At 35.4% G+C, this 15691-nt stretch overlaps 1 protein-coding gene across 1 annotated transcript in view; it reads left to right on the forward strand.

The window, feature by feature from the left end:
- GMI1 (gamma-irradiation and mitomycin c induced 1) overlaps positions 1–15691 on the forward strand; it is a 78205-nt gene that overhangs the window by 42167 nt on the left and 20347 nt on the right. Inside the window, exons 21-27 of the mRNA XM_086458621.1 lie at positions 502–523; positions 630–744; positions 832–948; positions 1244–1567; positions 1684–1750; positions 1851–1945; positions 12235–12333. Of these exons, the coding sequence (XP_086314747.1) occupies positions 502–523; positions 630–744; positions 832–948; positions 1244–1567; positions 1684–1750; positions 1851–1945; positions 12235–12333 (839 nt within the window). The remainder of the gene's footprint in view (positions 1–501; positions 524–629; positions 745–831; positions 949–1243; positions 1568–1683; positions 1751–1850; positions 1946–12234; positions 12334–15691) is intronic.

Raw genomic sequence — 15691 nt, forward strand, 5'->3', positions numbered from 1 at the left:
TCACTGATAATGTAAGCCTTTATCTATCAAAGAAATGTGCATGGTAGGGTAGATGTCTTACCTTTCTGGAGAGAGAGAGAGAGAAAAATGATAATGTAAAAGTATTATCTTTCTGTGCTTAGTGTGCATTAAGATTGTATTGCATGTGTATCATATACATGTTTATCAATGTTATCTTTGAAGATCTTGGATTAATAGATGCTTACTTCTAGGAGCATCTAGGTGTCTCCAAGAGTCCTTTTTTTAACCGAGAGATTCTATTGCCACACCAACTTTTGCTTATGCCACTCCAATTCATATGTAAATCACCAAAGAATTACGCACATCTTGGGGTGGCGTAAGCAAAAGTTGGTGTGGCAATAGAAGTTCTTTCTCTCTCTCTCTCTTGCATACTTTTTCTTCTTCTCAAGGATGAATTGAAGCCTAACAAACATTCTAGTAACGGTCAGTTCTTTGATTGCATCATTTTAATCCATTCTACTGTTTTCTCAATTTCAATAGGTGAGGCTCGTCTTATATGCAGGTACATTGTTTCCAACACATGCTTTATCAGAATTCTTCATTCACTATTTATACTGCATATTTAAAAAATTCCAGTCATGATTTAAATGTCTGTTGTTTTTGCAAAGGCCACTGGATGTATTGGCAGAGAAAGGCTGCTTGCTTAAAGTGGATACCATGAATGCTAGCTTAGACATTCAAGACTCTTTATCCTTTCCGATCAGTGTCATCGATTCTGGGAAGGTTATGCATGTACTTTTTTCCATTTCCCCAAAACACTGTAGATGTATGTTCTATTGTATGACCTAAACTCTGAATCATTCACATCAGTGTCAAGCAATGGGATGTGCTGAGTGGGAGTGCCAGCTTGAGAAGCTTCGTCAAAAAGCTCCTTCCAGAATTGATATACTGAATGCTCAACAGTGTCGGCAGTTGGATATTAATGGGGTAAGTTTTCTCTATTGGACTCACTTTATTGGTGTCCAATTGCAACGACTTCTCAAATTCCTCAATATTTGTCTTTTTCCCTCCAATTTTTTTTTGTTGCTTTGATCTATATGTTTTGTTGAATGTGCCACCTCACTGAGGTGCTAAAGTCTGTGTGGTAATACAGCAGACCTGGGATCAGAATTCGCCTTCACACAAACCTATCCAAAAAAATGAAAAAATAAATAAAAAATCTGTCCTATTATATTGCACCATTTCTACTATATTTCATCTGTATTTTGGGTTTCTGTTTCAGGTGTTACCTTTCGATGTACCAGTTTCCACTGGACATGTTACTCCTAAGGAAATTGTTGCAGTGATTAGGCCGGTTTCTTTTAATTCTTCTAGTGCCTCTAAAATTCTTGACCAAAGGTATATAATCAAGGATGATCTGGAGATGGTGATGGAAATTACATACAGTGCTGAAGATGGAAGTCAACAAGAAAGGAAACATATTTATGGACAACGAATTAGACCTTCATCTCGTAAAGGTTTTAATGGTTTATATGTATTTTCAGTGGGATCCAAAGTCTCAGGGCTTTTTGATAGAGCTGGTATTTATACATTTTTATTTTCCATCGTAAGTAATTTGTGGCACCTTTTGATGATGTTTGTTTGAATTCGTGTTATTTGGTGATAAGTTCCACATTTGTTCCAAATTATATATCATGCTGCTGCTTTATTTGTCTTCATTAGGTCCTCAAAGATTCAAGTTCTAGGAAGTGTGAAAAAAGAGTAATTGTCAAACCGGTCACCAGGCTTGGTAAGTGGGTGAACTTTTAAGTTATGAACAGAGGCCATTAATTTTTGAAATATCATGTTTTTGTTTCTCAGTTGAATTCTGGTTTTTTACTTTTTATCAGTTGCCTCTGGACCTTTACATCATGTCAAGGCCCTGTATCCGAGATTGGAGAAAGAGTTACATCCTGGTGATGTGATTGAGGATCTCCTATTAGAGGTAGTCCATTGCCTGTGTACTTGAGAGTTACGATTTCATTGTCTCAGCTTATAGTGTGTTTCTCTAGACAGGCAAATGCATTGATCAGATTAGAGTTCTATTGCGTTCCTCTAGAAGCTATGTGCATACTGCCATGTTTTTTGGAGGATCATTAATTGTTATATACATATAAGATGGAGGAAGCTTGCTAGATGATCTAACCCTACAATAAAATGTCCATGCATTGGAGTTCATCCTCACAAATTCAATCCATTCTGATTCGACTTGACTTTGAAAAATATGAACTGCTCATCTAAACGTTTATTTAAGCCAGCTTTTTATATAGATGGTGATGTTAGAATGATTTTTGGTGACAATGATCTTTAAGATGTCTGGACTCATTTGAATCATTAATTTATCCAGGTTTTTTTTATATATATTATGGAGTTAGGTAATGTTATTAAAGCGCTCTTGATTAACCCTACAAAAAATCCCTACCGAAAATACCCTCAAATTCTTATTATTTCCAAGGTTTTTGAAGTGCGTCTTAACTAGGGCTGGCAACAGATCGTTTCGGTAAAGGATCAGTATCGAACCGCTACCGACTTGAAATTCCTACAATATTATCCAGATCCGACCGGATCAATAAATCCTTTAACTGAATCCGATTCGATCCTTTAAAGACTCCGTCCAGTCCAAAACCAATCCGATCTGATCCAAATTATATATTAAAATAAAAAAGGTTTGGGATGGAAGGAGAGTGATGGGAAAAAAAATCACAGGTGTTCTTTAAGTGTGGGGTGGGAAGAATCTCCATGGTAGAGTGAAGATGCCCAGCAATTGCACAAATGAGGCACCATTATTACGCAAATAGAGAGAGAGGGACTCAAACAACATGATAGAAGAAGGGCGAGGCATGCCTAATGGGATTCTACTGGCAATAGTGGTAGGTTTAGTGGTGATTGTGCCATTGTCACTAGGAGATCAACGAGAAACCAGCACAGAAGTTTGGAGCATGTGTATGTGGGTGTGTGCATGCGCGCGCGCGCGTGTGTGTGTGTGAGAGAGAGAGAGATAGAGAGAGTTTGGAGCATGTCGTGGTGGCCAAGAGAGCAAAGAGCACTCATCTTTTTCAATTATTAACGTTTTCCTTGACCCTTCTAACCAAAATGATTTATTCTCATCCATTTTCAACCTGAAAAACCAGTCTCATCAAGTGCAGTTGTGGAAGGCGATGGGTTTCACAAGTGGTGGGAGAAGATCAGTCTTGAGGGTAGAAATTGTTTTGGTTTTTTATTTATTTTTACTTTTATCAAAGTAGGTGATGCGTCGAAGGTCAAAATAGATTTTTCTATTAAAAATAAATATAATCGGATCGGATTGGGATTAATCCGAATCCTATCTGAAATTTAATTCGTTTGATTAATCCGAGTCCGATCCGAAATTTAATTTGTTTTTAACATCTTGGTATGAAAATTTAAAATCTTGATCCGAACCCTATTTTTTCGGAACAGATATCGGATAAAAGTCGGATCATTGCCAACCCTAATCTTAACATATGCCCTTAGGGAACACTTTAGCAAAACCCATGTTATTATATTGGCGACACTGATCATGATGTAGAGAATCACTAATTGAATTTTCCTACATATTATCTGTTAGATATATCGGTATTTTATAGATGTGCCATAAGGGCATATGTGTAATTTCATGTGTTTTCTAATTTTATATATATATACCACGGTTCATTGTAAGAGAGTCAAGTTTGACTTATCCCATTTTCTCCATTCTTTTCTTCTCTAAACCCTAATCTGATCTTCTACATGGTATTAGAGCTTCTCTAGTGATCAGATTTGGGTTCTCTTCTTTTCTTTTGCATTTTTTTTTCTTTGCTCTTAGTATAAACCAGATTTTTCTGATATGATTTGTACCTATTATTTTCATGGTGGTTAAAATCCTATGTTTGGAGAATTTTTTCTGTGGTTGGAAAATATCCCTAACGTGATAATAGATCAAAGGTTTTTCGTTAGTTATTAGTGGTTGGTTGTGGTGATTAGGTTTCAGATTGTGTTTTTGACCTTCAAGGTACCTTGCGACATCATCTTGAGAGGTATTAGAGATCTGTGATTTTATCTGGAAAGGGTTTTAGAGCCTTGCGATTTTATTTGAAGAAGTTTTAGAAATCTGCGACTTTACTGGGATAGATTTCTCTTTGTTTTTTGGTGGTTTTCGCATTTCTTGGCTATAAGGAATTTGTGTTGAGTAGATTTTTCGATAGTAGAATATCGTTCACGAAAATGTCTGAAAATAGTAGAAGTTTTGCATGGCATCAGGTATTGAGGTTTGTCAAGGGATCAGATTATAGGTCAGACAAAGGATTTGGATTATGACCCAATCCATCAAGAACCTAATTTGATCTTATGTATTAGTTTCGGACCAACCATCTTTCGATCTTACATGATAATATATAGATGATATATATTTATATTTAATTTATTGACTGTAAATCCGTTCCGAATCGACTGATTTAATTATGACCGAGTAGAGGTATTTGTACATTAGTATTAGTAGGACATTGACATAAAACTCTCAAGTTAGTCAAAAGTCAACAGTGAATTAGATTCCTTGTTGATGTTGAATTCTTCTTCTTCTTTCTATATTTATATTTTTTTGCTAATGGAACTTAAAGGCTAAGTTCCTTTAATTTCTCAAGTTCTCTTTCATTTGTAAAATTCGTTTAATTTTATCTCACTCTCAGAATAAGGATTCTTCTTCACCTTGAATCAATAATAATAATAATAGCTTTTTCGACGGCAATCTTTTCTAAGTTCGTCCGTACAATCAGATCCAAATACAATCTCTCTTCTTAGGATTTTATAATGTGTTATGTAATCTAGGTTTTGTTGTTAAGCTTAGTTATATTAGTGGGTTTGTTTATTTTTGAGTGATAGATTCAATCCATGAAACCTATTTCAGAGCAAGAGATGTTTTTTTTGTAAGACTACAATTGTTAAGTCTCTTAGCAACATAGAATCATGGACAATTTATGTTCTAGATGGAATAATTTTTTACCAAATGGTTCTGCTTCCAGTTCGACCAAACCAAATGGTTTTGTTGCAACTTCTAGATTTGAATCTTCTTCGGTTCACCTTCCCAGACCCTTTAACCAGATTTGTCAAAGTGGTAATGGGTTTTAATTCAATGAGAGAAAGTAATGGTAAAAATCGATGAAAAAACAAGAAAAATTAAGCGAAATAGGTTCCATGGATTGAATTTATCACCCAAGTATAAACAAACCTATTAATATAACTAAGTTTAATGACCAAACCCAGGTTACAAAACATATTATAAAATCCTAGGAAGAGAGATTGTATTTGGGTCTAATTGTGCAGATTTACTTAGAAAAGATTGAAGTCGAAAAAGTTACTATTGCTATTATTGATTGAAGTTGAAGAAGAATCCTTATCTGAGAGTGAGATAAAATTAAACGAATTTTGCGAATGGAAGAGAACTTGAGAAATTAAAAGAACTTAGCCTTCAAGTTTCATAATATATATATATATATATATATATATATAGGAAATGTTCAGCAACAAACATTTTGGCAAAACATTTTTCAAAACATGGGTTAGAGGTTTTGGAATGGGCTGATTTTTGGTGAGGATGATCTCTACGGTGAGGAGATCATCATCACCAAAAATCAACCCATTCCAAAACTTCTAACCCCATAAAAAATGGTTTACAAAAAATGGACGGTCCACGATTTTTCAACTTGTAAACTGGGGCTAGAAGTTTTGGAATGGGCTGATTTTTGGTGAGGATGATCTCCTCACCGTAGAGATCATCCTCACCAAAAATCAGCCCATTCCAAAACCTCTAACCCATGTTTTGAAAAATGTTTTACCAAAATGTTTGTCAAAATGTTTGTTGCTGAACGGGACCCTATATATATATATATATATATATATATATATATATATATATATAGGGGACGGTTCAGCAGCCCTAAAGTTTGCCAAGTTTGGTGCCAAACATTTTCAAAATATGGGTTCGAAGCTTTAGAATGAGCTAATTTTTTGTGAGGATGATCTCTATGATGAGGAGGTCATCCTCACCAAAAATCAGCCTATTCCAAAACTTCTAACCCCATCAAAAGTGATTTACAAAAAATGGACGGTCCACGATTCTTCAACTTGTAAACTAGGGTTAGAAGTTTCAAAATGAACTGATTTTTGGTGAGGATGATCTCTTCACCGTAGAGATCATCCTCACAAAAATTCAGCCTATTCCAAAACTTCTAACCCCATCAAAAGTGATTTACAAAAAATGTTTGGCACCAAACTTGGCAAACTTTAGGGCTGCCGAACCGCTCCCATATATATATATATATATATATATATAGATATATATATATTATATATATATATATATATATATAGAGAGAGAGAGAGAGAGAGAGAGAGAGAGAGAGAGAGAAGAGTTGGACATCAATAAGGAATCTCACTCACTGTTGGTTTTTGATTGACTTAAAAGTTTTATGTCAGTGTCCTACTAATACTAATGTACAAGTACCCCTACTTGGTCATAATTAAATCGGTCGATTTGGAACAAGTTGACAGTTAATAAATAAAATATAAATGTTCATATATATATATATATATATATATATATATATATATATATATATATATTATCGAGTAGGATCGAAAGGTGGTTGGTTCATAATCAATGCAGAAGATCAAATCAGGTTCTTGATGGATTGGGTCATAATCCAAATCCTTTGTTCGATCTATAGTCTGATCCATTGACAAATATCAATACCTCATGTCATGAAAATTGTAAAAGAAAATTAATCTTATGGGGGAAGTGCTGAAAATTGTAGAGCAATTTTATTGACTCTTGGCAATCAATTGTTTCATCATGGAGTAGAAGACTATTTTGGGTTTATCTATTGATTTGGTTGGGACTCAAATGACTTCTAATCGCTTAAATAGAAGTTACTACATACATTGGTCGAAGGCCGTGGAGATATTTTTGAAGGTCAAGAGTAAGAAATCACATCTAACCATAGTGAAGTTTGATTTCCTTGATGACAAATCCATTGAGGTATGGGAACAGGAAGATGCTCAGGTTGTTATTTGGTTGTGGAACAGTATGAAGCCACAAATTAGTGTTGAATTTAGGTTTTTCGTTACTACGAAGGAGATTTGGGAACAAGTGAGGCACATGTATTCGGGATTCAACAATAAAATCCGGATTTATGAGATCACTCAGTAATATTTCTCTTTACAATAAGATGATAAAACTCTGGATTAGACCTTCGTTCCATTGATGAATACGCGTAAAGAACTGAATCAATATCAACTTATTTCTAGTGATATCTTTCAAATACAGAAGCAAAGAGTGGATATGGATGTTATTCGTCTTCTTTCATCTCTCCGATTAGAGTATGATGCAGTCAAATCTCAGATTTTGGGAAGTTCTTGTTTTCCTTCCTTGACAGATGTTTTCTTCAAGCTAAAGAGAGTCACTCTATCAGATAGCGGCCAACTTACAAGTGATTGTTCTGTTTTAGTTGCTCTTGGAGATCGTGGTGGTTGTGGTCACAAAGATAGTCGTGGGGGATGTGGTGGTGGTCGTGGAGGTAGAGGTGGTATTAAAAATTCAGGGTGAGGTCGTGGAACCCGAAAGTGGACCCATTGTGGTAAGATGAGCACACTATTGACTTTTGTTGGGATTTTCATAAGGAGACCAGTTGTCCCTCAAGCATCATTATTTTCAGCTTAGGATGTTTTGCAGTCTACTATTTCATCTGATTAGAGTATTAAGAAGGAATCCATTGTTCTTTCTCGGGAGGAGTATGATAAACTAGTCTCCAACTCATCAACTACTACTACTTTAGCCCAGACAAATAAGGTATCCACCTGTTTATTATCATCTACGAGTCCCTGGATCATTGATTATGGTCCATCAGATCATATGATAGGTAATTCTCACCTATTATCATCATCTCTTTCTCCATCTTCTTGTCAAAATGTTAAATTAGTTGGTGGGTCATTTTTAAAAGTTGTTGGGTTAGAAACTTCACAAACTAATCCTAGTCCTTTGTCTTCAGTATTGTATGTTCCTAAATTTTCATCCAGTCTTTTATCTGTGAGTTAACTTGCAAAGAAATTGGATTGTTCAGTGACATTTTTGTCTTCTCACTGTGTGTTTTAGGATCTAAAGATGAAGAAGATGATTGGTGGTGGGCGTGAAGTAGATGGTTTGTATCTGGTGCTCCAGTGTCCCAACATCTCTTCATTCATCTTCTATCACCTTTCAATGGCATTGTCGGCTTGGTCATCCTTCTCATGTTTTATATAGTCTAGTTCTTGCTTTAAATAAAGACTTCACACTTAATTGTGAAGTGTGCCAGTTTAGCAAAGACCATTGAGTTTTTTCCACTTAGTGTGAGTCGTAGAGAGTCCAATCATTTTCGTTTAGTGTAGTCTGATGTATGAGGTCCTCCGCCCATTACTTCTTATTTGTGTTTTAAATATTTTGTTATTTTTGTGGATGACTATTCAAGAACGACCTGGTTATTTTTAATGAAAAATCGCTCTGAGTTTAATATATTTCGACAGTTTCATATGGAAATTTGAATTCAATTTGGTACTTTATGCATTTTACGTTCTGATAATGCAAAATAATTTTTTCTTGATTGTTATACTAATTTGCAATCTCACGGTATCATTCACCAATCATCTTGTGTTCATACTCCTCAACAAAATGGGGTAGTTGAAAGTAAAAAATCGCCACCTTCTTGAGGTTGCACGTGCCTTAATGTTTCAGGTGAAGGTTCCCAAATATTATTGGAGTGAGGTTGTGTTTACTATTTGTCATCTCATCAACCATATATGCATACTGTTGTCCTTGATGGTACTTTTTCACATCAAATCTTATTTTTTGATCGTCCTATATTTCATCTTCCTTGTGTTTTTGGGTGTGTGTGTTTTAGTCATCATTTGTTTCCTAGTCGTGACAAGTTAGGTCCCAAGAGTTTGAAATGTGTGTTTTTTGGGTACTCTCGTACCCAAAAAGGTTACTGGTGTTATAGTCCTACATTATGCTAACACTTTGTTTGTGCTAATGTTACATTTTTCGAGTCTACACCATATTTTTCTACTGAGTCATCTGTTGATGCTACATTAAACAATATTCCTTTACCTGTTCCTGTTCCTATTTCTAAGCCCGGCCCTACTCCACAACTTCGTGTTTATCATAGGAAGACCATTACTGCATTGCCAACACCAACTTCTTTGCTGTTTAAAGATTCATCTCCACCTCTTGTACCAGTACCCCATCCGTTCAGGTAATGGATGTTGCTTCATCTTTTAGTGAATTGCCTATCTCTATTCGCAAAGGTACCTGTTCTTGTGTTACTGGACATCCTATCTCTAATTTTGTTTTTTATATTTCGTTATCTTCTTCAATGTCTTCTTTTATTTCCACAGTCTCTTTTGTTTCTATCCTTAATAATCCCCAAGATGCCTTATCTTACTCGGGGTGGAGGACATCTATGGTTAATGAGATGGATGCTCTACATCATAATGATACTTGGTTTCTGATTTTTTTTTTCTCCTGGGAAGCATGTTGTTGGTTGTAACTAGGTCTACATTGTTAAATTTCATCCTGATGGCAAAGTTGATAAACTAAAAGCTCGGTTAGTTGCTAAGAGATATACAGACTTGTGAAGTTGACTATATCTAGACTTTCTCTCTAGTTTCGAAAATTACTTTGGTTCGAGTGTTGAATGCATTAGCTGCTATGTCTGATTGGTCCTTGTATCAGTTAGATATTAAAAAAAATTCTTACATGGTGATTTACATGAAGAAGTGTATATGGAGCAACCACTTGGGTTCGTTGCTTAGGGGAAGATTGGGAAAGTGTGTAAGCTTTGAAATACACTTTATGCTTTGAAGCAATCTCCACTGGCATGGTTTGGTAAGTTCAGTGATGTGGTTCTTGCATTTGGGATGATGCGATGTCAAACAGATCATCCAGTTTTCCATTAGAAAATTGAAAATGGGTATTTGTTGTTTATAGTCTATGTTGATGACATTGTTTTGACTGGTAGTGATGTTGATGAGATACAGAGGTTGAAGTTTATCTTTAACAATAATTTCATACTAAGGATTTGGGAAAATTGAGGTATTTTCTTGGTACTAAGGTGGAAAGTTCAAGTCATGGTATTAGTCTCTCTCAGAGAAAGTATGTGTTAGATTTATTAGAAGAGACAGTGTTACTTGGATTTAAACCAGTGAGTACCCCCATGGACTAGAAGTTGAAACTTATAGTTGAATAAGGAGATGTGTTTGACGATCTCAACAGATACATGGGGTTAATTGAAAAGTTGAATTACCTCACCATCACAAGACCAGACATCTCACATGTTGTTAGCATTGTGTGTCAGTTTATGGAAGCACGTAGGATGCCACAGTTGATAGCTGTGCAACGTATTATGAGGTGCGTAAAGGGATCTCCAAGACTTGGCTTGTTGTACAAGCCTAACGATAAGTTTGGGAGTCCAACTCAAAACCAATTGGCAATGAGTGGAGAGGCCTAGGAGCTTGAGCTTATAAGGAGAGAAACAAGGCAATGAGTGTCCGTTGTGGGACTAAACTCAACACGCCCCTGCACGCTTGGGTCAGACTGGGTCAAAGCATGTGGAGATATGAACTGGGTGACGTGGAGATATGAACTGGGTGACGTGGAGGAGAGAAAGGCCCGCTCTGATACCATGATAAATTTGGGGGTCCAACTCAAAACCAATTGGCAATTAGTGGAGAGGCATAGGAGCTTAGAAGGAGAGAGACAAGGCAATTTTTGTCTGATGTGGGACTAAACTTAACATGCCCCTACACGTGTGGGCTAGACTGAACCAAAACACGTGGAGATATGAACTGGGTGACGTGGAAGAGAGAAAGGCCTACTCTGATACCATGATAAGTTTGCGTGTCCAACTTAAAACCATTTGACAATGAGTGGAGAGGCCCATGATCTTATAAGGAGAGAGACAAGGCAATTTGTGTCCGATGTGGGACTAAACTCAACAGGATTGAGGGATATAGAGATGCAGGTTGAGCTGGTTTTCCCTCAGAGAAGAGGTCTACCACAATTGTACCTTCATAGGAGGTAATCTTGTATCTTGAAAAGAGAGAAGCAAACAGTGGTTGTTAGATCAAGTGCAGAAGCTGAATATAGAGCCATGTCTCATACTTCTTGTGAACTTATTTGGTTGAGACATTTTTTCCAGGAGATTGGTTTCACAGTAGACATCTATGAGTCTTTTATGTGATAACTAGGCAGCAATGCATATAGCTTCCAATTCGGTGTTAAATGAGCGAACGAATCATATCGAGGTGGACTGTCATTTTGTTCGCTTGAAGTTTCTTGGTGGTGAAATTATGAACTTGCTGATTTGTTTACTAAGTCATTGAGAAGTGATAGGGTTATTTTTCTGTGTAACAAGTTGAGATTATATGATATATATTCTCCAGCTTGAGGGGGAGTGTTAGATATATCGGTTTTTTATATATGTGCCATGAGGGCATATGTGTAATTTTATTTGTTTTCTAGTTTTATATATATACCACAGTTCATAGTGAGAGTCAAGTTTGACTCCTCCCACTTTCTCCATTCTTTCCTTCTTTAAACCTTAATCTGATCTTCTACATTATCCATATTGGTCCTACAAACAAGGAGTAATTTGCCATTGACATGCCTCTCGATATGGTCTCAGTGACCATCTGTGAACTATAGTTTCGAGTAATTTGTATGATTTAAGTACTTTATCATGTTTTATGTATCACACATTAGTTTTGTGAATCTGTGGTGTGCACAATGGTCCAACATGGTTTATGGTGTGAATCTGTAATTCTTTTGTACATGCCATGAAATGTGAAAATAACATCTCAGTTCTGCTTAATTGATATAAATGGAGTGCATTGATTTCAATATATCATAGCGAGGCATCAATTGTGCTATTTGGGCTGTTTTTGTCGGGATGTACCAAGGACATGGAAAATGCATGTTCATTTATCCGCTTATATTTTTTTTTAATTATAAAAATAACTTATGTATGATCATATGTGGTGGAGAAAATATTTGCTGCAACCTTATGAAGTGATCCTTTGCCAAACAATTTTGTTATTATGTGGTGCTCTTCTTTGACTTGGGGATAATGAAAACATACGACTGGATGTGTTATATAACCTTGTAGCTATATTTCAAATTCCAACCTTCTCTTTTGCTCTGCACTTAACCAGATGTTTGATGCCTCTGGAAACCATGTCAAAAAAGGAACTGAAGTTCACTTGAATGTTGACGGATTTCGTTTTCAAGATAATAAAGGTTCGAAGCGTCAGGTGAGGTTCCTATTGACATTTTTCTGATGGTGATTAAACCTTCATTTTTTGTTGTTGTTTTGGATGGTTATAGATCATAGATTTAATATATATATATATATATATACACACACACATGGGAACGGATCAAGGGACATATGAAAAAACATATGTAAAAACAATGTAACATTAATAAATTTTCAAAATATGGGTTAGAAGTTTCGGATTGAGCTGATTTTTTGTGAGGATGATCTCTATGATGGGAAGATCATCTGAAAAAAAAAAAAAAAATCAGTCCAATCTAGAACTTCTAACCCCATTAAAAGAGATTTAGAATGTGGACCGTCGATTTTTTGCCAATAATTTGTAAATCACTTTTGATGGATTTAGAAGTTTCAGATTGAGCTGATTTTTTGTGAGGATGATCTTCTCATCATAGTGACCATCCTTGCAAAAAATCAGCTCAATCCAAAACCTCTAACCCATATATATATATATATATGTATATGTACATATATAGTTGGTGGGATTCGAACTTGAGACCAACTAGGGAGCAAACCTAATGATACCCAAGTCTACCACTCAACCATCCTTGCAATGGTTAATATAGATTTAATATATTAAAAGGTAAAAAAGACCTTAAAACCTTAGTGCATGAAAAGAAAAATAAGCAAAAAATCACAACTTCAAACTTTTTGACTATCAATCTTGCAGTAACTCCATGGGATTTGCCTTCAAAACTGTAGAAAGTAAATGGTGGGGTACTTTTCCATCTCTTAATTTATTTGGAGCTGATATGGGTTCCTTGGGGTATGAAATGGTTTTTCTTGGTCTTACAGCTCATGGGGCTGCTATGGCATAGACCCAGTCATACGATTTATAGGGTTACCAACAGAGTGGTTCTGCAATTAGCTTAAGGGTGTAACTTTATTAAGTCATTTGGAAATTGCTGTGCATGATTTCTTTTGTAGAGCTTCCTTCTAGTGTACATGTTATTAAATTTCAATTCTTATGTCTATTTTTCTCAGCCTGAAAATTGAAATAGTTTGATCATTGCAAAAATTAATACTCATAGGTATTCAAAATGCAATAAACTACAATGTAAAGTACATAAATGGACATATTTTGCTACATGTCTAAAATCAACTATATTTTACGTGAAAGTGTGAATAATAATCTCATATAACTGCATACACCTATAAAAACATACTTGGTTAAATGAACAAACGATTACGTACTAAATTCATATTTACTTGTATTTTTATTTTTTAAATATCTACGAATAAATTACAAATGCATCCTACTAATAAGAACATGGAAGATTGTATGTGTGTGCCCATAAGAACATGCTAATGTGCTTAGAATATATCAAAATAGGGACAGATATCTGACTATTCATAATTGCATTTCTATTAATCAGTGAATATTATGTATATATTTTGAGTATTATATATTATATTTATTATTGTAATTCACAAGTCCTTTCTACTTGCCCATCTTAATTTTGTTATTTTTAAAAGTTGTATCATTGTCTTAAGAACAAATTTTCAGTTAACAATATTCTGGACGAATTTTACTGTTTCTCAAAATCTCTCCATGGAAATGCATACAAAAGATACTGTTCGTTAAATTTTTTGTTGTGCCTTAAAAGAAATTTATTTTTCCAAATTCCGTGGAGACATGTCGATGTTAATACCATGTTAGTGTGTAAGAGTATTTAGATGACTTGACTGGTCTTGTTTAGGTGGACTTTTTTTCAGTCTCATGGTTGTAGAGAGGGTCTCTCTTCCTCTTATCTCATCTTGTACAGTTGGGTTTCTGATGTAGGGCAACCGTGGTTATGATTGAAGTAATGGTTATATGTAGCTAGAGCTTTGATGGCCAAACCTAGGGTTGCAAGATGCGGGGATTTTATGGATTGGTGAGAGAATATAGAAGATCAATCTGTTTTTTAATTTTTTTTATAGATAAAGATAATTTCATAAATAAAAAACGGGGGTCGAGGGGACCACCCGAAAGAAAGAAATACAAACCTATCAAAAGGCGAGCAAGACGCCGAAAAGAGAACAAAAAAGATTACCCCATATCTAAATTACAAACACTCCCATCTAACTAAGAAGTCTTCAAAGAAAATTCCCATAAATTCTTTAAACCTTTTACACCAAAAGAATAACAGTGCTAAAACCTCCACTGCCACCTCATGAGCTTCCTTTCCTTTATTATCGAACACTTGTTGGTTCCTCTCCTTCCAAATGGTCTAACACACTGTGATAGGAAGTAAACCTCATGGAATTCGTTTTGCCTTAGTTAAATAAATACCTTCTCCAATCAAGCCCACCTTCTACCAGAGTCTTCAGCGAGTTTGGAATACACCCTGCCAACCCGAATAACTGAAGAAAGTGATTCCAAACCTTGCAAGTGAAGCGGCAATGCAAAAGGATATGATTTACCGTCTTCCCTTCTGACTTACATAAGCAACAAAAACTTGTAATGTGGAATCCTTTCTTTCTCAAAAGATCGATGGTTGGCAATTTTCGAAGCGTAGCAAGCCACATAAACACTGATACCTTTCATGTAGAAGCCTTCAGTGATATAGAAGATCAATCTAGATTTATAGGTTGAAAAACTAAACCAAAATTACTCTAAAATGGTCTGAAATTTTGTTTAAACTGTGCTAGAAATTAGGCTGAAAGGGCTATATTATATCTGACGTTGGGTAAAAACATCACAGTAAAAATCAGCACTTATGTGATGAATTTGAAAGCAAGCGAATTATCTGATGGGCTCTCTTAGTGCTAGGGATTCAGATCCATGGAATGACAAAAAAATTGAATTTTTTGGGTTTATTGGAGTTGACACCAATAGATCGAATGAGAAAACCTTTGAAGAATACAGCTGCAAATAGTGGAAGCAAAATAATCACCCTATTCATGGAAATAAGATGTTATAATTATTTATTAAGGCAAGTTATAGGTAAGGAATACCCTATAGTTGGAAGAATTATTGATACTCAAAAGACTGCGAAATATGACTTTTTTTAACCACTCAAATGCAATAGAAAAAGACACCTACTTTTTTTTTTTTGTAAATATAAATTTATTAATTCAAAACGAAAGGAGGATATACAAAGGCGGTCGAGATGACCTACCCAAGGAGATACAAACCAACCCAACACCAAGTAGTCCTTGCACAAGCTATCCCATCTAAACACAAAATCCTCAAAAAATAGACCTTTGAATTCCGGGCAAAGTCTACACTGAAAGAAGAGTAACCCCAAAACTTCGGACAAAACATCCTGACTTGAACCCAACACACCATTAAAGCCCTTTATATTCCTTCCTTCCCAACCACAACCCCCAACAATTTGCAAAGAGGAGCA

The sequence above is a fragment of the Akebia trifoliata genome, chromosome 11 (assembly GCF_017979445.1).
Source record: "Akebia trifoliata isolate Shusen 1 chromosome 11, ASM1797944v1, whole genome shotgun sequence".
Classification (NCBI taxonomy): domain Eukaryota; kingdom Viridiplantae; phylum Streptophyta; class Magnoliopsida; order Ranunculales; family Lardizabalaceae; genus Akebia; species Akebia trifoliata.